The 25845-nt window shown below is 44.2% G+C and overlaps 1 protein-coding gene across 5 annotated transcripts in view; it reads left to right on the top strand.

The window, feature by feature from the left end:
- The window catches only part of SGCE (sarcoglycan epsilon), a 111928-nt gene that overhangs the window by 20958 nt on the left and 65125 nt on the right, over window positions 1-25845 (top strand). For all 5 annotated transcript variants that reach the window (XM_068235032.1, XM_068235029.1, XM_068235027.1 and 2 more), the window contains exons 2-3: window positions 17812-17934; window positions 20720-20877. In XM_068235032.1, the coding sequence (XP_068091133.1) occupies window positions 17812-17934; window positions 20720-20877 (281 nt within the window). The remainder of the gene's footprint in view (window positions 1-17811; window positions 17935-20719; window positions 20878-25845) is intronic.

The following is a 25845-nucleotide window of genomic DNA, read 5'->3' as shown; positions in this document are numbered from 1 at the left end:
GAGGGTATACGATTGTATACAAGTATCAGTTGATGGTATACGATTTTATATGGGTATCAGGCGAGGGTATACGATTGTATATGGGTATCAGGCGAGGGTATACGATTGTATATGGGTATTAGGCGAGGGTGTACGATTGTATATGGGTATCAGGCGAGGGTATACGATTGTATACGGGTATCAGGCGAGGGTATACGATACTATATGGGTATCAGGCGAGGGTATACGATTGTATATGGGTATCAGGCGAGGGTGTACGATTGTATATGGGTATCAGGCGAGGGTATACGATTGTATATGGGTATCAGGCGAGGGTGTACGATTGTATATGGGTATCAGGCGAGGCTATACGATTGTATATGGGTATCAGGCGAGGGTATACGATTGTATATGGGTATCAGGCGAGAGTATACGATTGTATATGGGTATCAGGCGAGGGTATACGATTGTATATGGGTATCAGGCGAGAGTATATGATTGTATATGGGTATCAGACGAGGGTATACGATTGTATATGGGTATCAGGCGAGAGTATACGATTGTATATGGGTATCAGGCGAGGGTATACGATTGTATACGGGTATCAGGCGAGGGTATACGATTGTATATGGGTATCAGTTGATGGTATACGATTGTATATGGGTTCAGGCGAGGGTATACGATTGTATATGGGTATCAGGCGAGGGTATACAATTGTATATGGGTATCAGTTGATGGTATACGATTGTATATGGGTATCAGACGAGGGTATACGATTGTATATGGGTATCAGGCGAGGGTATACGATTGTATATGGGTATCAGTTGATGGTATACGATTTTATATGGGTATCAGGCGAGGGTATACGATTGTATATGGGTATCAGGCGAGGGTATACGATTGTATACGGGTATCAGTTGATGGTATACGATTTTATATGGGTATCAGGCGAGGCTATACGATTGTATATGGGTATCAGGCGAGGGTATACGTTTGTATATGGGTATCAGGCGAGGGTATACGATTGTATATGGGTATCAGGCGAGGGTATACGATTGTATACGGGTATCAGGCGAGGGTATACGATTGTATATGGGTATCAGGCGAGGGTATACGTTTGTATATGGGTATCAGTTGATGGTATACGATTGTATATGGGTATCAGGCGAGGGTATACATTTGTATATGGGTATCAGGCGAGGGTATACGATTGTGTATGGGTATCAGGCGAGGGTATACTATTGTGTATGGGTATCAGGCGAGGGTATACGATTGTATATGGGTATCAGGCGAGGGTATACGATTGTGTATGGGTATCAGGCGAGGGTATACTATTGTGTATGGGTATCAGGCGAGGGTATACGATTGTATATGGGTATCAGGCGAGGCTATACGATTGTATATGGGTATCAGGCGAGGGTATACGTTTGTATATGGGTATCAGGCGAGGGTATACGATTGTATATGGGTATCAGGCGAGGGTATACGATTGTATATGGGTATCAGGCGAGGGTATACGTTTGTATATGGGTATCAGGCGAGGGTATACGTTTGTATATGGGTATCAGGCGAGGGTATACGATTGTATATGGGTATCAGGCGAGGGTATACGATTGTATATGGGTATCAGGCAGCTGATTTTAGGGAGAGTTTCTCCTCTGGGTCTTCATGCCATCATTACTCACATATCTGTGATCCGCAGCCTATGTCTGTTATCTGTAGATTATGCCTGATTTGGACACAGACAGGAATGGGATAGATCACAGGTAAGTAAATAATGATGATACCCCTAGTGGTGGGAGGGTGAAGGGCAGCACAGGGGAACCTGTCAGACCAGCAGGCAGCATTGCTCTGTATGCGTTGGGATAATAAGCTATTCCTTGTCATTGCATTACTGATCAGAGAGCATTGTGGGAAGTATTTGGCATAGCTATATTTTGACTTATTCCTCAGAGTGACAAGTTCCGCCGACATTTAACACTCAGGGCGAGGGTTCGTTGTGTACGATTGGTGCTATGCCTGGTCAAGCAAGTGCGACCGAGATTTCCCAGTATGTCCGATCCATGCCTCTGACTGATTTTGACCCGGGACATCGATTGGGTAGACATGTTGCGGAGAAAATTATCGAATGGAGGATGGTGGATTCAGCCACAGAATCGGCAGATGTACACGATTGTATATGGGTATCAGACGAGGGTGTACGATTGTATATGGGTATCAGGCGAGGGTATACGATTGTATATGGGTATCAGGCGAGGGTATATGATTGTATATGGGTATCAGGCGAGGGTATACGATTGTATATGGGTATCAGTTGATGGTATACGATTTTATATGGGTATCAGGCGAGGGTATACGATTGTATATGGGTATCAGGCGAGGGTATACGATTGTATACGGGTATCAGTTGATGGTATACGATTTTATATGGGTATCAGGCGAGGCTATACGATTGTATATGGGTATCAGGCGAGGGTATACGTTTGTATATGGGTATCAGGCGAGGGTATACGATTGTATATAGGTATCAGGCGAGGGTATACGATTGTATACGGGTATCAGGCGAGGGTATACGATTGTATATGGGTATCAGTTGATGGTATACTATTGTATATGGGTTCAGGCGAGGGTATACGATTGTATATGGGTATCAGGCGAGAGTATATGATTGTATATGGGTATCAGGCGAGGGTATACGATTGTATACGAGTATCAGGCGAGGGTATATGATTGTATATGGGTATCAGTTGATGGTATACGATTGTATATGGGTATCAGGCGAGGGTATACGATAGTATACGGGTATCAGTTGATGGTATACGATTTTATATGGGTATCAGGCGAGGCTATATGATTCTATATGGGTATCAGGCGAGGGTATACGATTGTATATGGGTATCAGGCGAGGGTATACGATTGTATATGGGTATCAGGCGAGGGTATACGTTTGTATATGGGTATCAGTTGATGGTATACGATTGTATATGGGTTCAGGCGAGGGTATACGATTGTATATGGGTATCAGGCGAGGGTATACGATTGTATATGGGTATCAGTTGATGGTATACGATTGTATATGGGTATCAGACGAGGGTATACGATTGTATATGGGTATCAGGCGAGGGTATACGTTTGTATATGGGTATCAGGCGAGGGTATACGATTGTATATGGGTATCAGTTGATGGTATACGATCGTATATGGGTATCAGGCGAGGGTATACAATTGTATATGGGTATCAGGCGAGGGTATACGATTGTATACAAGTATCAGTTGATGGTATACGATTTTATATGGGTATCAGGCGAGGGTATACGATTGTATATGGGTATCAGGCGAGGGTATACGATTGTATATGGGTATCAGGCGAGGGTGTACGATTGTATATGGGTATCAGGCGAGGGTATACGATTGTATACGGGTATCAGGCGAGGGTATACGATACTATATGGGTATCAGGCGAGGGTATACTATTGTATATGGGTATCAGGCGAGGGTGTACGATTGTATATGGGTATCAGGCGAGGGTGTACGATTGTATATGGGTATCAGGCGAGGGTATACGATTGTATATGGGTATCAGGCGAGGGTGTACGATTGTATATGGGTATCAGGCGAGGCTATACGATTGTATATGGGTATCAGGCGAGGGTATACGATTGTATATGGGTATCAGGCGAGAGTATACGATTGTATATGGGTATCAGGCGAGGGTATACGATTGTGTATGGGTATCAGGCGAGAGTATATGATTGTATATGGGTATCAGACGAGGGTATACGATTGTATATGGGTATCAGGCGAGAGTATACGATTGTATATGGGTATCAGGCGAGGGTATACGATTGTATACGGGTATCAGGCGAGGGTATACGATTGTATATGGGTATCAGTTGATGGTATACGATTGTATATGGGTTCAGGCGAGGGTATACGATTGTATATGGGTATCAGGCGAGGGTATACAATTGTATATGGGTATCAGTTGATGGTATACGATTGTATATGGGTATCAGACGAGGGTATACGATTGTATATGGGTATCAGGCGAGGGTATACGATTGTATATGGGTATCAGTTGATGGTATACGATTTTATATGGGTATCAGGCGAGGGTATACGATTGTATATGGGTATCAGGCGAGGGTATACGATTGTATACGGGTATCAGTTGATGGTATACGATTGTATATGGGTATCAGGCGAGGGTATACGATTGTATACGGGTATCAGTTGATGGTATACGATTTTATATGGGTATCAGGCGAGGCTATACGATTGTATATGGGTATCAGGCGAGGGTATACGTTTGTATATGGGTATCAGGCGAGGGTATACGATTGTATATGGGTATCAGGCGAGGGTATACGATTGTATATGGGTATCAGGCGAGGGTATACGATTGTATATGGGTATCAGGCGAGGGTATACGTTTGTATATGGGTATCAGGCGAGGGTATACGATTGTATATGGGTATCAGGCGAGGGTATACGATTGTATATGGGTATCAGGCAGCTGATTTTAGGGAGAGTTTCTCCTCTGGGTCTTCATGCCATCATTACTCACATATCTGTGATCCGCAGCCTATGTCTGTTATCTGTAGATTATGCCTGATTTGGACACAGACAGGAATGGGATAGATCACAGGTAAGTAAATAATGATGATACCCCTAGTGGTGGGAGGGTGAAGGGCAGCACAGGGGAACCTGTCAGACCAGCAGGCAGCATTGCTCTGTATGCGTTGGGATAATAAGCTATTCCTTGTCATTGCATTACTGATCAGAGAGCATTGTGGGAAGTATTTGGCATAGCTATATTTTGACTTATTCCTCAGAGTGACAAGTTCCGCCGACATTTAACACTCAGGGCGAGGGTTCGTTGTGTACGATTGGTGCTATGCCTGGTCAAGCAAGTGCGACCGAGATTTCCCAGCATGTCCGATCCATGCCTCTGACTGATTTTGACCCGGGACATCGATTGGGTAGACATGTTGCGGAGAAAATTATCGAATGGAGGATGGTGGATTCAGCCACAGAATCGGCAGATGTACACGATTGTATATGGGTATCAGACGAGGGTGTACGATTGTATATGGGTATCAGGCGAGGGTATACGATTGTATATGGGTATCAGGCGAGGGTATATGATTGTATATGGGTATCAGGCGAGGGTATACGATTGTATATGGGTATCAGTTGATGGTATACGATTTTATATGGGTATCAGGCGAGGGTATACGATTGTATATGGGTATCAGGCGAGGGTATACGATTGTATATGGGTATCAGGCAAGGGTATACGATTGTATATGGGTATCAGGCGAGGGTATATGATTGTATATGGGTATCAGGCGAGGGTATACGATTGTATATGGGTATCAGGCGAGGGTATACGATTGTATATGGGTATCAGGCAAGGGTATACGATTGTATATGGGTATCAGTTGATGGTATACGATCGTATATGGGTATCAGGCGAGGGTATACGATTGTATATGGGTATCAGGCGAGGGTATACGATTGTATATGGGTATCAGGCGAGGGTATACGATTGTATATGGGTTCAGGCGAGGGTATACGATTGTATATGGGTATCAGGCAAGGGTATACGATTGTATATGGGTATCAGTTGATGGTATACGATCGTATATGGGTATCAGGCGAGGGTATACGATTGTATATGGGTATCAGGCGAGGGTATACGATTGTATATGGGTATCAGGCGAGGGTATACGATTGTATATGGGTTCAGGCGAGGGTATACGATTGTATATGGGTATCAGGCGAGGGTATACGATTGTATATGGGTATCAGTTGATGGTATACGATCGTATATGGGTATCAGGCGAGGGTATACAATTGTATATGGGTATCAGGCGAGGGTATACGATTGTATATGGGTATCAGGCGAGGGTATACGATTGTATATGGGAATCAGGCGAGGGTATACGATTGTATATGGGTATCAGGCAAGGGTATACGATTGTATATGGGTATCAGGCGAGGGTATATGATTGTATATGGGTATCAGGCGAGGGTATACGATTGTATATGGGTATCAGTTGATGGTATACGATCGTATATGGGTATCAGGCAAGGGTATACGATTGTATATGGGTATCAGGCAAGGGTATACGATTGTATATGGGTATCAGGCGAGGGTATATGATTGTATATGGGTATCAGGCGAGGGTATACGATTGTATATGGGTATCAGTTGATGGTATACGATCGTATATGGGTATCAGGCAAGGGTATACGATTGTATATGGGTATCAGGCAAGGGTATACGATTGTATATGGGTATCAGGCGAGGGTATACGATTGTATATGGGTATCAGGCGAGGGTATACGATTGTATATGGGTATCAGGCGAGGGTATACGATTGTATATGGGTATCAGGCGAGGGTGTACGATTGTATATGGGTATCAGGCGAGGGTATACGATTGTATACGGGTATCAGGCGAGGGTATACGATACTATATGGGTATCAGGCGAGGGTATACGATTGTATATGGGTATCAGGCGAGGGTGTACGATTGTATATGGGTATCAGGCGAGGGTATACGATTGTATATGGGTATCAGGCGAGGGTGTACGATTGTATATGGGTATCAGGCGAGGCTATACGATTGTATATGGGTATCAGGCGAGGGTATACGATTCTATATGGGTATCAGGCGAGGGTATACGATTGTATATGGGTATCAGGCGAGGGTATACGATTGTATATGGGTATCAGGCGAGAGTATACGATTGTATATGGGTATCAGGCGAGGGTATACGATTGTATATGGGTATCAGGCGAGAGTATATGATTGTATATGGGTATCAGACGAGGGTATACGATTGTATATGGGTATCAGGCGAGAGTATACGATTGTATATGGGTATCAGGCGAGGGTATACGATTGTATACGGGTATCAGGCGAGGGTATACGATTGTATATGGGTATCAGTTGATGGTATACGATTGTATATGGGTTCAGGCGAGGGTATACGATTGTATATGGGTATCAGGCGAGGGTATACAATTGTATATGGGTATCAGTTGATGGTATACGATTGTATATGGGTATCAGACGAGTGTATACGATTGTATATGGGTATCAGGCGAGGGTATACGATTGTATATGGGTATCAGTTGATGGTATACGATTTTATATGGGTATCAGGCGAGGGTATACGATTGTATATGGGTATCAGGCGAGGGTATACGATTGTATACGGGTATCAGTTGATGGTATACGATTTTATATGGGTATCAGGCGAGGCTATACGATTGTATATGGGTATCAGGCGAGGGTATACGATTGTATATGGGTATCAGGCGAGAGTATACGATTGTATATGGGTATCAGGCGAGGGTATACGATTCTATATGGGTATCAGGCGAGGGTATACGATTGTATATGGGTATCAGGCGAGGGTATACGATTGTATATGGGTATCAGGCGAGAGTATACGATTGTATATGGGTATCAGGCGAGGGTATACGATTGTATATGGGTATCAGGCGAGAGTATATGATTGTATATGGGTATCAGACGAGGGTATACGATTGTATATGGGTATCAGGCGAGAGTATACGATTGTATATGGGTATCAGGCGAGGGTATACGATTGTATACGGGTATCAGGCGAGGGTATACGATTGTATATGGGTATCAGTTGATGGTATACGATTGTATATGGGTTCAGGCGAGGGTATACGATTGTATATGGGTATCAGGCGAGGGTATACAATTGTATATGGGTATCAGTTGATGGTATACGATTGTATATGGGTATCAGACGAGTGTATACGATTGTATATGGGTATCAGGCGAGGGTATACGATTGTATATGGGTATCAGTTGATGGTATACGATTTTATATGGGTATCAGGCGAGGGTATACGATTGTATATGGGTATCAGGCGAGGGTATACGATTGTATACGGGTATCAGTTGATGGTATACGATTTTATATGGGTATCAGGCGAGGCTATACGATTGTATATGGGTATCAGGCGAGGGTATACGATTGTATATGGGTATCAGGCGAGGGTATACGTTTGTATATGGGTATCAGGCGAGGGTATACGTTTGTATATGGGTATCAGGCGAGGGTATACGATTGTATATGGGTATCAGGCGAGGGTATACGATTGTGTATGGGTATCAGGCAGCTGATTTTAGGGAGAGTTTCTCCTCTGGGTCTTCATGCCATCATTACTCACATATCTGTGATCCGCAGCCTATGTCTGTTATCTGTAGATTATGCCTGATTTGGACACAGACAGGAATGGGATAGATCACAGGTAAGTAAATAATGATGATACCCCTAGTGGTGGGAGGGTGAAGGGCAGCACAGGGGAACCTGTCAGACCAGCAGGCAGCATTGCTCTGTATGCGTTGGGATAATAAGCTATTCCTTGTCATTGCATTACTGATCAGAGAGCATTGTGGGAAGTATTTGGCATAGCTATATTTTGACTTATTCCTCAGAGTGACAAGTTCCGCCGACATTTAACACTCAGGGCGAGGGTTCGTTGTGTACGATTGGTGCTATGCCTGGTCAAGCAAGTGCGACCGAGATTTCCCAGCATGTCCGATCCATGCCTCTGACTGATTTTGACCCGGGACATCGATTGGGTAGACATGTTGCGGAGAAAATTATCGAATGGAGGATGGTGGATTCAGCCACAGAATCGGCAGATGTACACGATTGTATATGGGTATCAGACGAGGGTGTACGATTGTATATGGGTATCAGGCGAGGGTATACGATTGTATATGGGTATCAGGCGAGGGTATATGATTGTATATGGGTATCAGGCGAGGGTATACGATTGTATATGGGTATCAGTTGATGGTATACGATTTTATATGGGTATCAGGCGAGGGTATACGATTGTATATGGGTATCAGGCGAGGGTATACGATTGTATACGGGTATCAGTTGATGGTATACGATTTTATATGGGTATCAGGCGAGGCTATACGATTGTATATGGGTATCAGGCGAGGGTATACGTTTGTATATGGGTATCAGGCGAGGGTATACGATTGTATATAGGTATCAGGCGAGGGTATACGATTGTATACGGGTATCAGGCGAGGGTATACGATTGTATATGGGTATCAGTTGATGGTATACTATTGTATATGGGTTCAGGCGAGGGTATACGATTGTATATGGGTATCAGGCGAGAGTATATGATTGTATATGGGTATCAGGCGAGGGTATACGATTGTATACGAGTATCAGGCGAGGGCATATGATTGTATATGGGTATCAGTTGATGGTATACGATTGTATATGGGTATCAGGCGAGGGTATACGATAGTATACGGGTATCAGTTGATGGTATACGATTTTATATGGGTATCAGGCGAGGCTATATGATTCTATATGGGTATCAGGCGAGGGTATACGATTGTATATGGGTATCAGGCGAGGGTATACGATTGTATATGGGTATCAGGTGAGGGTATACGTTTGTATATGGGTATCAGTTGATGGTATACGATTGTATATGGGTTCAGGCGAGGGTATACGATTGTATATGGGTATCAGGCGAGGGTATACGATTGTATATGGGTATCAGTTGATGGTATACGATTGTATATGGGTATCAGACGAGGGTATACGATTGTATATGGGTATCAGGCGAGGGTATACGTTTGTATATGGGTATCAGGCGAGGGTATACGATTGTATATGGGTATCAGTTGATGGTATACGATCGTATATGGGTATCAGGCGAGGGTATACAATTGCATATGGGTATCAGGCGAGGGTATACGATTGTATACAAGTATCAGTTGATGGTATACGATTTTATATGGGTATCAGGCGAGGGTATACGATTGTATATGGGTATCAGGCGAGGGTATACGATTGTATATGGGTATTAGGCGAGGGTGTACGATTGTATATGGGTATCAGGCGAGGGTATACGATTGTATACGGGTATCAGGCGAGGGTATACGATACTATATGGGTATCAGGCGAGGGTATACGATTGTATATGGGTATCAGGCGAGGGTGTACGATTGTATATGGGTATCAGGCGAGGGTATACGATTGTATATGGGTATCAGGCGAGGGTGTACGATTGTATATGGGTATCAGGCGAGGCTATACGATTGTATATGGGTATCAGGCGAGGGTATACGATTGTATATGGGTATCAGGCGAGAGTATACGATTGTATATGGGTATCAGGCGAGGGTATACGATTGTATATGGGTATCAGGCGAGAGTATATGATTGTATATGGGTATCAGACGAGGGTATACGATTGTATATGGGTATCAGGCGAGAGTATACGATTGTATATGGGTATCAGGCGAGGGTATACGATTGTATACGGGTATCAGGCGAGGGTATACGATTGTATATGGGTATCAGTTGATGGTATACGATTGTATATGGGTTCAGGCGAGGGTATACGATTGTATATGGGTATCAGGCGAGGGTATACAATTGTATATGGGTATCAGTTGATGGTATACGATTGTATATGGGTATCAGACGAGGGTATACGATTGTATATGGGTATCAGGCGAGGGTATACGATTGTATATGGGTATCAGTTGATGGTATACGATTTTATATGGGTATCAGGCGAGGGTATACGATTGTATATGGGTATCAGGCGAGGGTATACGATTGTATACGGGTATCAGTTGATGGTATACGATTTTATATGGGTATCAGGCGAGGCTATACGATTGTATATGGGTATCAGGCGAGGGTATACGTTTGTATATGGGTATCAGGCGAGGGTATACGATTGTATATGGGTATCAGGCGAGGGTATACGATTGTATACGGGTATCAGGCGAGGGTATACGATTGTATATGGGTATCAGGCGAGGGTATACGTTTGTATATGGGTATCAGTTGATGGTATACGATTGTATATGGGTATCAGGCGAGGGTATACATTTGTATATGGGTATCAGGCGAGGGTATACGATTGTGTATGGGTATCAGGCGAGGGTATACTATTGTGTATGGGTATCAGGCGAGGGTATACGATTGTATATGGGTATCAGGCGAGGGTATACGATTGTGTATGGGTATCAGGCGAGGGTATACTATTGTGTATGGGTATCAGGCGAGGGTATACGATTGTATATGGGTATCAGGCGAGGCTATACGATTGTATATGGGTATCAGGCGAGGGTATACGTTTGTATATGGGTATCAGGCGAGGGTATACGATTGTATATGGGTATCAGGCGAGGGTATACGATTGTATATGGGTATCAGGCGAGGGTATACGTTTGTATATGGGTATCAGGCGAGGGTATACGTTTGTATATGGGTATCAGGCGAGGGTATACGATTGTATATGGGTATCAGGCGAGGGTATACGATTGTATATGGGTATCAGGCAGCTGATTTTAGGGAGAGTTTCTCCTCTGGGTCTTCATGCCATCATTACTCACATATCTGTGATCCGCAGCCTATGTCTGTTATCTGTAGATTATGCCTGATTTGGACACAGACAGGAATGGGATAGATCACAGGTAAGTAAATAATGATGATACCCCTAGTGGTGGGAGGGTGAAGGGCAGCACAGGGGAACCTGTCAGACCAGCAGGCAGCATTGCTCTGTATGCGTTGGGATAATAAGCTATTCCTTGTCATTGCATTACTGATCAGAGAGCATTGTGGGAAGTATTTGGCATAGCTATATTTTGACTTATTCCTCAGAGTGACAAGTTCCGCCGACATTTAACACTCAGGGCGAGGGTTCGTTGTGTACGATTGGTGCTATGCCTGGTCAAGCAAGTGCGACCGAGATTTCCCAGTATGTCCGATCCATGCCTCTGACTGATTTTGACCCGGGACATCGATTGGGTAGACATGTTGCGGAGAAAATTATCGAATGGAGGATGGTGGATTCAGCCACAGAATCGGCAGATGTACACGATTGTATATGGGTATCAGACGAGGGTGTACGATTGTATATGGGTATCAGGCGAGGGTATACGATTGTATATGGGTATCAGGCGAGGGTATATGATTGTATATGGGTATCAGGCGAGGGTATACGATTGTATATGGGTATCAGTTGATGGTATACGATTTTATATGGGTATCAGGCGAGGGTATACGATTGTATATGGGTATCAGGCGAGGGTATACGATTGTATACGGGTATCAGTTGATGGTATACGATTTTATATGGGTATCAGGCGAGGCTATACGATTGTATATGGGTATCAGGCGAGGGTATACGTTTGTATATGGGTATCAGGCGAGGGTATACGATTGTATATAGGTATCAGGCGAGGGTATACGATTGTATACGGGTATCAGGCGAGGGTATACGATTGTATATGGGTATCAGTTGATGGTATACTATTGTATATGGGTTCAGGCGAGGGTATACGATTGTATATGGGTATCAGGCGAGAGTATATGATTGTATATGGGTATCAGGCGAGGGTATACGATTGTATACGAGTATCAGGCGAGGGTATATGATTGTATATGGGTATCAGTTGATGGTATACGATTGTATATGGGTATCAGGCGAGGGTATACGATAGTATACGGGTATCAGTTGATGGTATACGATTTTATATGGGTATCAGGCGAGGCTATATGATTCTATATGGGTATCAGGCGAGGGTATACGATTGTATATGGGTATCAGGCGAGGGTATACGATTGTATATGGGTATCAGGCGAGGGTATACGTTTGTATATGGGTATCAGTTGATGGTATACGATTGTATATGGGTTCAGGCGAGGGTATACGATTGTATATGGGTATCAGGCGAGGGTATACGATTGTATATGGGTATCAGTTGATGGTATACGATTGTATATGGGTATCAGACGAGGGTATACGATTGTATATGGGTATCAGGCGAGGGTATACGTTTGTATATGGGTATCAGGCGAGGGTATACGATTGTATATGGGTATCAGTTGATGGTATACGATCGTATATGGGTATCAGGCGAGGGTATACAATTGTATATGGGTATCAGGCGAGGGTATACGATTGTATACAAGTATCAGTTGATGGTATACGATTTTATATGGGTATCAGGCGAGGGTATACGATTGTATATGGGTATCAGGCGAGGGTATACGATTGTATATGGGTATCAGGCGAGGGTGTACGATTGTATATGGGTATCAGGCGAGGGTATACGATTGTATACGGGTATCAGGCGAGGGTATACGATACTATATGGGTATCAGGCGAGGGTATACTATTGTATATGGGTATCAGGCGAGGGTGTACGATTGTATATGGGTATCAGGCGAGGGTGTACGATTGTATATGGGTATCAGGCGAGGGTATACGATTGTATATGGGTATCAGGCGAGGGTGTACGATTGTATATGGGTATCAGGCGAGGCTATACGATTGTATATGGGTATCAGGCGAGGGTATACGATTGTATATGGGTATCAGGCGAGAGTATACGATTGTATATGGGTATCAGGCGAGGGTATACGATTGTGTATGGGTATCAGGCGAGAGTATATGATTGTATATGGGTATCAGACGAGGGTATACGATTGTATATGGGTATCAGGCGAGAGTATACGATTGTATATGGGTATCAGGCGAGGGTATACGATTGTATACGGGTATCAGGCGAGGGTATACGATTGTATATGGGTATCAGTTGATGGTATACGATTGTATATGGGTTCAGGCGAGGGTATACGATTGTATATGGGTATCAGGCGAGGGTATACAATTGTATATGGGTATCAGTTGATGGTATACGATTGTATATGGGTATCAGACGAGGGTATACGATTGTATATGGGTATCAGGCGAGGGTATACGATTGTATATGGGTATCAGTTGATGGTATACGATTTTATATGGGTATCAGGCGAGGGTATACGATTGTATATGGGTATCAGGCGAGGGTATACGATTGTATACGGGTATCAGTTGATGGTATACGATTGTATATGGGTATCAGGCGAGGGTATACGATTGTATACGGGTATCAGTTGATGGTATACGATTTTATATGGGTATCAGGCGAGGCTATACGATTGTATATGGGTATCAGGCGAGGGTATACGTTTGTATATGGGTATCAGGCGAGGGTATACGATTGTATATGGGTATCAGGCGAGGGTATACGATTGTATATGGGTATCAGGCGAGGGTATACGATTGTATATGGGTATCAGGCGAGGGTATACGTTTGTATATGGGTATCAGGCGAGGGTATACGATTGTATATGGGTATCAGGCGAGGGTATACGATTGTATATGGGTATCAGGCAGCTGATTTTAGGGAGAGTTTCTCCTCTGGGTCTTCATGCCATCATTACTCACATATCTGTGATCCGCAGCCTATGTCTGTTATCTGTAGATTATGCCTGATTTGGACACAGACAGGAATGGGATAGATCACAGGTAAGTAAATAATGATGATACCCCTAGTGGTGGGAGGGTGAAGGGCAGCACAGGGGAACCTGTCAGACCAGCAGGCAGCATTGCTCTGTATGCGTTGGGATAATAAGCTATTCCTTGTCATTGCATTACTGATCAGAGAGCATTGTGGGAAGTATTTGGCATAGCTATATTTTGACTTATTCCTCAGAGTGACAAGTTCCGCCGACATTTAACACTCAGGGCGAGGGTTCGTTGTGTACGATTGGTGCTATGCCTGGTCAAGCAAGTGCGACCGAGATTTCCCAGCATGTCCGATCCATGCCTCTGACTGATTTTGACCCGGGACATCGATTGGGTAGACATGTTGCGGAGAAAATTATCGAATGGAGGATGGTGGATTCAGCCACAGAATCGGCAGATGTACACGATTGTATATGGGTATCAGACGAGGGTGTACGATTGTATATGGGTATCAGGCGAGGGTATACGATTGTATATGGGTATCAGGCGAGGGTATATGATTGTATATGGGTATCAGGCGAGGGTATACGATTGTATATGGGTATCAGTTGATGGTATACGATTTTATATGGGTATCAGGCGAGGGTATACGATTGTATATGGGTATCAGGCGAGGGTATACGATTGTATACGGGTATCAGTTGATGGTATACGATTTTATATGGGTATCAGGCGAGGCTATACGATTGTATATGGGTATCAGGCGAGGGTATACGTTTGTATATGGGTATCAGGCGAGGGTATACGATTGTATATAGGTATCAGGCGAGGGTATACGATTGTATACGGGTATCAGGCGAGGGTATACGATTGTATATGGGTATCAGTTGATGGTATACTATTGTATATGGGTTCAGGCGAGGGTATACGATTGTATATGGGTATCAGGCGAGAGTATATGATTGTATATGGGTATCAGGCGAGGGTATACGATTGTATACGAGTATCAGGCGAGGGTATATGATTGTATATGGGTATCAGTTGATGGTATACGATTGTATATGGGTATCAGGCGAGGGTATACGATAGTATACGGGTATCAGTTGATGGTATACGATTTTATATGGGTATCAGGCGAGGCTATATGATTCTATATGGGTATCAGGCGAGGGTATACGATTGTATATGGGTATCAGGCGAGGGTATACGATTGTATATGGGTATCAGGCGAGGGTATACGTTTGTATATGGGTATCAGTTGATGGTATACGATTGTATATGGGTTCAGGCGAGGGTATACGATTGTATATGGGTATCAGGCGAGGGTATACGATTGTATATGGGTATCAGTTGATGGTATACGATTGTATATGGGTATCAGACGAGGGTATACGATTGTATATGGGTATCAGGCAAGGGTATACGTTTGTATATGGGTATCAGGCGAGGGTATACGATTGTATATGGGTATCAGTTGATGGTATACGATCGTATATGGGTATCAGGCGAGGGTATACAATTGTATATGGGTATCAGGCGAGGGTATACGATTGTATACAAGTATCAGTTGATGGTATACGATTTTATATGGGTATCAGGCGAGGCTATACGATTGTATATGGGTATCAGGCGAGGGTATACGTTTGTATATGGGTATCAGGCGAGGGTATACGATTGTATATGGGTATCAGTTGATGGTATACGATTGTATATGGGTATCAGGCGAGGGTATACGTTTGTATATGGGTATCAGGCGAGGGTATACGATTGTATATGGGTATCAGTTGATGGTATACGATCGTATATGGGTATCAGGCGAGGGTATACGATTGTATATGGGTATCAGGCGAGGGTATACATTTGTATATGGGTATCAGGCGAGGGTATACGATTGTGTATGGGTATCAGGCGAGGGTATACGATTGTGTATGGGTATCAGGCAGCTGATTTTAGGGAGAGTTTCTCCTCTGGGTCTTCATGCCATCATTACTCACATATCTGTGATCTGCAGCCTATGTCTGTTATCTGTAGATTATGTCTGATTTGGACACAGACAGGAAGTGGATAGATCACAGGTAAGTAAATAATGATGATACCCCTAGTGGTGGGAGGGTGAAGGGCAGCACAGGGGAACCTGTCAGACCAGCAGGCAGCATTGCTCTGTATGCGTTGGGATAATAAGCTATTCCTTGTCATTGCATTACTGATCAGAGAGCATTGTGGGAAGTATTTGGCATAGCTATAATTTGACTTATTCCTCAGAGTGACAAGTTCCGCTGACTTTGTGCCTCTTCCCCTCCTCCCCCCATATGACTGAGGTACATAGATATCTTTCTCTGGAGCTCACAATTGCCATGATATGACCTCCCCAAATATCAGCCAATGGCAGCCTAGCATTAGTGAAGCGAGCGTTCGTGGCCCATTTTACTGCGTTGTTTTGCATCCATGCCAGAACCATTGACTTTAATGGAGGTCAACTTAAAACACCTTCAGAGCATATTTTCAGCCATAACTTATTTTAAAAAGGTGTCAGGACTGTCCAAAAATCCAGGTACTGGCGGGCCGAGGGGGATCAATGGCAGAATTTCCCCCTCAAAAAACATATTTTGTACAACAAATTTTTTAATGGTTTAGAAAAGTCAATGACCTCCGACTTTAGGGGTTAATAGCAAATTTGTAAAAAAGAGCTTGTAGTTTTTGAAAAATCAGGAACTCCCAGATGCCACCATGACCCCCTCCACACAGGCGTGTGCCTCCTTCACCTCCACCTGGGGCACCGGAGGTGGGGTAGAGACCCTTGTACAGGGATTGGACAAGAGCTCTGAGGGGAGGGGAAGGCTTGGCTGCCCCTCCCCCCCGGACCCCACCCATACCATGGACCATGCGGGCTGGTATAGCTCAGGGTGTGAAGCCCCAGTCGGCAGGGACTCTGCATTCTGTCCCAGCCTGCATGGGGGACAAGGGGTTACAGAAGCTCAGGAGGGGGGAGCCCACTCCATTTTTTTTTTTTACTTTCAATGTCCAAGTCAAACATTTTCCTTGTCCCCACTGTTCTCCGTAACATAACCTGCGAATGTGGTGATTCTAGCATGTATGGGGGTTTTGCTTTTAACCGATAAAGTACTTCAAACAAAACTTCTGAAACGTTTCCGGTAAATTGGAAGGAACGTTATTCCCCCCGAACATATTCGTCCATCACCACCGGAGACCCTCCCATCTTCTGATGCTCCCTATTGGTCCGTTACAATGATGGATGGCTGGACTGACCAATAGGGGAGCTGGAAAAACAGGCTTTACTTTAGCTGTGAATTCAGAAGAGTTGTTCTGAAGATGCTGATCATTGTGACTGATGTCTCCCCGGGAACCACTGTATACACTCATGCTGTGTAACACCTTAATAAGTCCCCCAACAGCTGTTTTCTCCCCCCCCCCACTCCCCGTGGCCTGTTATATGACCAGCTGAATATCCTGTCTATTTTTCAGTGTTGACTATCCTCTCCAAGGCGCACGGTGATTGGAACGTCTACCCTTCCTCGGGGGTCCTCTTCGTCCACGTTCTGGAGAGAGAATACTACAAAGGCGAATTCCCTCCTTACCCCAAGCCTGGTATGAGAAAGTCAAATGTTACTCCATGTTTTCAGTAATGGGAGATGATTGCTTTTGATTTATATGGCGCCATCATGTTCTGTAATGCTGTACAAAAATAATACTGGCAATTATACATGATATACAGAGGATGCTGCAAACATAAGTGTGGCAAAGAATAATACAATGGCCTGATCACATTTATGTTATCGCTTAAAGAGACACTGAAGCGAAAAAAAAATGATGATATTATGATTTGTATGTGTAGTACAGCTAAGAAATAAAACATTAAGATCAGATACATCAGTGTAATTGTTTCCAGTACAGGAAGAGTTAAGAAACTCCAGTTGTTATCTCTATGCAAAAAAGCCATTAACTCTCCGACCAAAACCCCTCCCACAAAGAAATTCTGAGTACAGTACTCTTGGCAGTTTCCTGTCTGTGAGCATGCCAATGCATTGTGGGAAATAGCTGTTTACAGCTGTTTCCAACTGCCAAAAAAGCAAGCAGCATCTACATCACCTGCCAGCGGTAAAAATGTCACCATGTAATAAATGTCAGGATGTAAATCAGGGATTTAAAAGATTTTACAATGGGCAAACACTGACTAAATCATTTATACATAATTATTGTAAAAATAGCACTTTTTTATTACATTATTTTCACTGGAGTTCCTCCTTAAGTTTTCTCCTAGAAGATAATCAAAGCGTTGGTGAAAAAGTTCAGCCACAATCATTCTGAGTATTTCCTCGCTTGTTGGGGGCTTAAAGGGCATTTTATGATAAGATGTGACAATATCACCCAGGAGGAAAAGTGAATTCCATACGGCCCACGTGTCTAACAAAACATAAGGAGAGCACTCTGCCCCGTGAGCTTACAATCTATCAGGAGAGTCCAGCTTTAATGAGAAGACACAGTCCCTTTGTCTCATCTCTATTCACAGTGGCGTAGTGGTTAGCGCTCTCGCCTTGCAGCGCTGGGTCCCTGTATTCAAATCCCAGCCAGATCCACATCTGCAAGGAGTTTGTATGTTCTCCCTGTGTCTGTGTGGGTTTCCTCCGGGCACTCTGGTTTCCTCCCACATCCCAAAAAACATACAGATAAATTAATTGGCTCCCCCCTAAAATTGACCCTAGACTACAATACATACACTACACGATACATACATAGACATAGGACTCTGGTAGGGATTAGAGTGTGAGCTCCTGTGAGGGACAGTTAGTGACAATACATATACTCTGTACAGCGCTGTGTAATATGTCGGCGCTATATAGATACTTAAATAAATTGCTAGGAATGAATCCAGATATCATCTCAGTTCAGAGCCGTATCATCCACCAGGCAACATAAGCGTATGCCTAGGGCCAGGAGTTTATCCAGGGGCTTGCCTGACAATTCCTCTGACCTCCCAAAAAAGCAAGGTAGCAAGTGGGAGGAGCCACAGCTGCTATCCTGCCTAAGGCTGTGTTTTGCTTTTAAAGGACACCTGAAATGAGAGGCATATGGTGACTGCCATATTTATTTCCTTTCAAGCAATACCAGTTGCCTGGCAGTCCTGCTGATCCTCTGCCACTAATACGTTTAGCCATAGCCCCTGAACAAGCATGCAGCAGATCAGGGGTTTCTGACATTATTGTCAGATCTGTCAAGATTAGCTGCATGCTTGTTCCTGGTGTGATTTATTCAGACACTACTGCAGCCAAATAGACCAGCAGGGCTGCCAGGCAACAGGGGCCGGTTGTTTAACAGGAAATAAGGAAAGGCAGCTTCCATATTCTTCTCACTTCAGTTGTCCTTTAAGGGATCCTTGTCACACTTCTTTACTAGGAGAGGCAAAAGGTAGATACTTCTTCTTTTTCTAGGTGAGCTCTTATACTGCTGAACGTGGTAAGATTGTACAATTAAGATTGTATGATGTATGACCAGCTTCTGACTGCTGCATCACATATCAGTGCGGCCCTATCTTACAGTGTAGTCATATAAAGTGGGCCTATGGTGCTGCAGGTAACACCAGAGGAGGTGTTTGCCTGGAAGCTGCCCCCCCCTCCCCCCTCTCTGCTGGTGCATAATACAGCCAGGCACCAGCTATGGCACACCTGCTGCAGAGTCTCACCAGCTGCGGCGCAGCATAAAGCCACCCGGAGGAGGTGTTTGCCTGGAAGCTGCCCCCCCCCCCCCCCCCCTTCCCCCTCTCCCTCTCTGCTGGTGTATAATTGATTGTGGCATTTTTTTGTTTTTTCCTGAAGTTGGTTAAATACTTTCTTTCAGGGCCGGATTTCTACTCTTTACCGCCCAAGGCCACGGTCAGCAGCCGCCCCCCTTCTGTATAGGTAGCAAGATGACTCTCCCCTCCCCCTTCCCTCCAGTATAGGTAGCCAGATGACCCCTCCCCCTTCCCTCTAGTATAGGTAGCCTGATGACTCTCCCCTCCCCCTTCCCTCCAGTATAGGTAGCCAGATGACCCCTCCCCCTTCCCTCTAGTATAGGTAGCCTGATGACCCCTCCCCTCCAGTATAGGTAGCCTGATGACCCCTCCCCTCTAGTATAGGTAGCCTGATGACTCTCCCCTCCCCCTTCCCTCCAGTATAGGTAGCCTGATGACCCCTCCCCTCTAGTATAGGTAGCCTGATGACTCTCCCCTCCCCCTTCCCTCCAGTATAGGTAGCCTGGTGACCCTTCCCCCTAGTATAGCCTGCTGCCCACCTGCTATTGATGCCCTAGGCCATGGCCTATGGCACCTTGGCTTAAATACGGCTCTGCTTCCTTTTGCATTATTTATGACATAAAATGTTTTTCTCTCTCACAGGGGAGCTGAGCAATGATCCCATCACATTCAACACCAATCTGATGGGCTACCCTGACCGGCCAGGCTGGCTGCGATACATCCAGCGCACTCCTTACAGCGATGGCGTCCTGTACGGGTCACCCACCTACGAGAACGCGGGGAAGCCCACCATCATCGAGGTACGGCCCCCTCTGTCATGTGACCATCAGATGCTGTCAGAGCTTCTGGGATTCCTCGAGTTATATGTATGAATATCAGCAGCAGGAGTTACAGGAAAGTGTCAAACTTCCCTCCAATCAGAATTCACTTCCAGAGCTTAAGTGGAACTCCACTTGGATAATGTGGGAGGTGTTTGGATAATGTGGGAGGTGTTTGGATAATGTGGGAGGTGTTTGGATAATATGGGAGGTGTTTGGTAATGTGGGAGGTGTTTGGATAATGTGGGAGGTGTTTGGGTAATGTGGGAGGTGTTTGGATAATGTGGGAGGTGTTTGGATAATATGGGAGGTGTTTGGGTAATGTGGGAGGTGTTTGGATAATGTGGGAGGTGTTTGGATAATGTATGAGGTGTTTGAATAATATGGAAGGTGTTTGAATAATATGGAAGGTGTTTGGATAATGTGTGAGGTGTTTGGATAATATGGGAGGTGTTTGCATAATGTGGGAGGTGTTTGGATAATGTGGGAGGTGTTTGAATATGGGAGGTATTTGGATAATGTGTGAGGTGTTTGCATAATGTAGGAGGTGTTTGGGTAACGTGGGAGGTGTTTGGATAATATGGGAGGTGTTTGGATAATGTGGGAGGTGTTTGGATAATATGGGAGGTGTTTGGGTAATGTGAGAGGTGTTTGGATAATGTGGGAGGTGTTTGGGTAATGTGAGAGGTGTTTGGATAATGTGAGAGGTGTTTGGATAATGTAGGAGGTGTTTGGGTAATGTGGGAGGTGTTTGAATATGGGAGGTGTTTGGATAATGTGTGAGGTGTTTGCATAATGTAGGAGGTGTTTGGGTAATGTGGGAGGTGTTTGGATAATATGGGAGGTGTTTGGATAATGTGGGAGGTGTTTGGATAATGTGAGAGGTGTTTGGATAATGTGGGAGGTGTTTGGATAATGTGAGAGGTGTTTGGATAATGTAAGAGGTGTTTGGATAATGTGGGAGGTGTTTGGATAATGTGGGAGGTGTTTGAATATGGGAGGTGTTTGGATAATGTGTGAGGTGTTTGCATAATGTAGGAGGTGTTTGGGTAATGTGGGAGGTGTTTGGATAATATGGGAGGTGTTTGGATAATGTGGGAGGTGTTTGGATAATGTGAGAGGTGTTTGGATAATGTGGGAGGTGTTTGGATAATGTGAGAGGTGTTTGGATAATGTGGGAGGTGTTTGGATAATGTGTGAGGTGTTTGCATAATGTAGGAGGTGTTTGGGTAATGTGGGAGGTGTTTGGATAATGTGGGAGGTGTTTGGATAATGTGGGAGGTGTTTGGATAATGTGAGAGGTGTTTGGATAATGTGTGAGGTGTTTGGATAATGTGAGAGGTGTTTGCATAATGTAGGAGGTGTTTGGGTAATGTGGGAGGTGTTTGGATAATGTGGGAGGTGTTTGGATAATGTGGGAGGTATTTGGATAATGTGAGAGGTGTTTGGATAATGTGGGAGGTGTTTGGATAATGTGAGAGGTGTTTGGATAATGTGGAAGGTGTTTGGATAATGTGGAAGGTGTTTGGATAATGTGAGAGGTGTTTGGATAATGTGGGAGGTGTTTGGATAATGTGGGAGGTGTTTGGATAATGTGGGAGGTGTTTGGATAATATGGGAGGTGTTTGGATAATGTGTGAGGTGTTTGCATAATGTAGGAGGTGTTTGGGTAATGTGGGAGGTGTTTGGATAATGTGGGAGGTGTTTGGATAATGTGGGAGGTGTTTGGATAATGTGAGAGGTGTTTGGATAATGTGGGAGGTGTTTGGATAATGTGAGAGGTGTTTGGATAATGTGGAAGGTGTTTGGATAATGTGGAAGGTGTTTGGATAATGTGAGAGGTGTTTGGATAATGTGGGAGGTGTTTGGATAATGTGGGAGGTGTTTGGATAATGTGGGAGGTGTTTGGATAATATGGGAGGTGTTTGGATAATGTACAGAACAAATAATGGGGAAAAAATATACATAGGAAATACAAGACACTGTAAAGTCATGACATTGAATAGAGTAAATACAAATACATACATAGTTGATGTGTAGTTGATACATGTGCAAATGTTAAAATTACAGCAGTATGAGAAACACTAGGAGGAGGTCCCTGCCCTTGTGAGTTTACAATCTGCATGGCTGTAAGAGTTCTGTGCATGCGCTGCTTACTGTACAAGCACAGAACGCTCCTGTGTAAGTGGCAGCACATCCAGCATGCGGGGAAACCGAGCAGCGAGGGATGACGGCGAGGGACCAGGAAGACCGGGGTTTCCTTCAATTCTGATATCTGGCAGCACATGGCTGCTTAATTCTAGTATATGCACATGGTTGCTTTACTGTGGTACATGGCACATAGCTGCTTAATTATGGTATCTGGGGGCACACTGCTGCTTAATTATGGTATCGGGGGGCACATAGCTGCTTAATTATGGTATCTGGGGGCACACTGCTGCTTAATTATGGTATCTGGGGGCACACTGCTGCTTAATTATGGTATCTTGGGGCACATAGCTGCTTAATTATGGTATCTGGAGGCATACAGCTGCTTAATTATGGTATCTGGGGGGCAGACAGTTGCTTAATTATGGTATCTGGGGGCACATTACTTCTTAATTGTGGTATCTGGGGGGCACACAGCTGCTTAATTATGGTATCTGGTGGCACTTTGCTGCTTAATTACGTTATCTGGGGGCACATGACTGATTTACTCTGGTATATGGGGCACATGGCTACTTAATTCTGATATCTTAAATCTGGGGACACAGATGTTGTGGGGTCGGTGAAATTCCTCTCTCTCTATAGATGATTCTCATTTCTGTGATCCTGGATTTGGTGTGTTTGGAATATCGGTTGGTGGTTGATACCGGCGATTATCTTGCTCGCTGCGGTTGTGTAGTGTAATATATGTTAGCCGGCGGTTCTCTCCTCTCTGTATTATGTTGGAATATCGGTTGCCGGTTGCTACCGGCAATCATCTCCTCGTGCTTTGCTCGCTGTGGTTGCCGTCAGGGAATGTATGTTAGCGGGCGGTTCTCTCCTCTCTGTATTATGTTGCTATTGGCGATCGTCTCGTCGTGCTTTGCTCGCTGCAGTTGCTGTCAGTCAGAGAATGTACCGGAATGTTAGCCGGCGGTTCTGTCCACGCTTGCTGAACATGATGTAATGGGTGAAGTCGTTCCCTGGCTTAGCTATGAATTATATCCTGAAACAACATGTCATTATCCGTCTCCCCACAGATGTATGTCTGGCTTGTGGGAGCGCATAGCTGTAATACGAGAGCGCAGCGCGGGGAGGGCGGCAGACCGTCTCCCTTCCATAATCGCAATTGACCTCTCTGATTAAACGTGATCAAATCTGCCCAATGTATCACACACACATGTTCAATCGTTCCCCAATTATGAATACAAATATTGCAAAAAATTACTTAAACCATCCATAAACCAAGAAATGTAAATCTCTCCGTTTAAATCCATTCAACTTTCCAAAAACTTGATCAGAAAAACCAGCCACTCCTGAGCGACTCATATCGATAAAAACAGGAAATCTGATTTCTCGCACTAATAAAATAAAAAACTGACGTTTTTTCCGTATAACTGTAACTGATTGTCCTTATCATAAAATCAGTAAATGTGAATCTTTCAGTTGTATAGTGTGTGGCCACCTCGAGTGCTGCGCAGTACTGCACAATGTCAGGTCCAGATCCAGACATCAGCAGTGGGTGGAGCCTGAGCTGGATGTAGTTGTGATCTCTGTGACCAACTGTCCACATTAGACCTCAACTTCCACCTTTCTTATCTATTAGGGCTCTTTTACACCAGAGCCCTTTACTGCGTTGTAATGCAAAGGCAATTCTTTGCGTTAGACTTTTATTTTACCTTTCACACCCGACGCTGCGGTTTGGTGCGTTGCGGTTTGCTGCACCCTGGAGCGTCGATCCGCTGGGAGCCGGCGTTTTCCGTCGGGTTCAATTAACCATTTCAGCCGACCGGACTTGAGACTCACATCCAGGCGGCTGCTCTGCTGCGGTGCCATTCTTCGGCACGGTCCCGCGCGATCGCGGGTGCGCCCCCGTGCCCCCATGCTGTCCCCCGGTAGCCCTGGGATCAGTGAATGGGAACATGGTTCCCGATCACCGATCCGTCTCCCCAGCAGAAAAACCGAAGCTCTCTCACAAGAGGCTTCAGTCTTTCTGCCAATAAAATTTTCCACAGCCCCCTTGTACTTCCGCTTAGCGAGAAGCACAAGGAGAAAAATAAAACTCAAGGTGGCCATCTTGTGGCCAAATAGTAAAACTACATCTACATATTTTTTACATTACAATTTACACATATAATAACATTAAAAAATTGTTTATTTCCCACACCGAAATATTACCCAAATAAAAATTTTTATGGAAAAAAAAATTACAATTTAAAACAAAAACAAAAACCGTAAATAGTTACCTAAGGGTCTGAACTTTTTAAATATTCATTTGAAGGGGGTATACCACTAACATTTTTTAAATTATAAGCTTGTAAATAGTGATGAACGCAAAACGGAAACAATGCACCTTTATTTCCAAATAAAATATTGGCGCCATACATTGTGATAGGGACAAATTTTAAATCGTGTCATAACCGAGACAAACGGGCAAATAAAATACATAGGTTTTATTATGGTAGCGTGGATTATTTTAAAGCTATAATGGACGAAAACTGAGAAATAATGAATTTTTTCCATTTTTTTCTTATTAATCCTGTTAAAATGCATTCATAAAAAAATAATTCTTAGCAAAATGTACTACCCAAAGAAAGCCTAATTAGTGGGGAAAAAAACAAGATATAGATCAATAAATTGTGTTAAGTAGTGATAAAGTTATTAGCGAATGAATGGGAGGTGAAAATTGCTCTGATGCATAAGGCGAAAAATCTCCGCGGGCTGAAATGGGTAATAGTCACCGCCGCTGATTGCGTCGCACCGCAG

This window comes from Hyperolius riggenbachi, chromosome 5 (assembly GCF_040937935.1).
Source record: "Hyperolius riggenbachi isolate aHypRig1 chromosome 5, aHypRig1.pri, whole genome shotgun sequence".
NCBI lineage: Eukaryota > Metazoa > Chordata > Amphibia > Anura > Hyperoliidae > Hyperolius > Hyperolius riggenbachi.
Note: the sequence above shows the minus strand (reverse complement) of the source record. Positions and strands in the feature narration are given on the sequence as shown.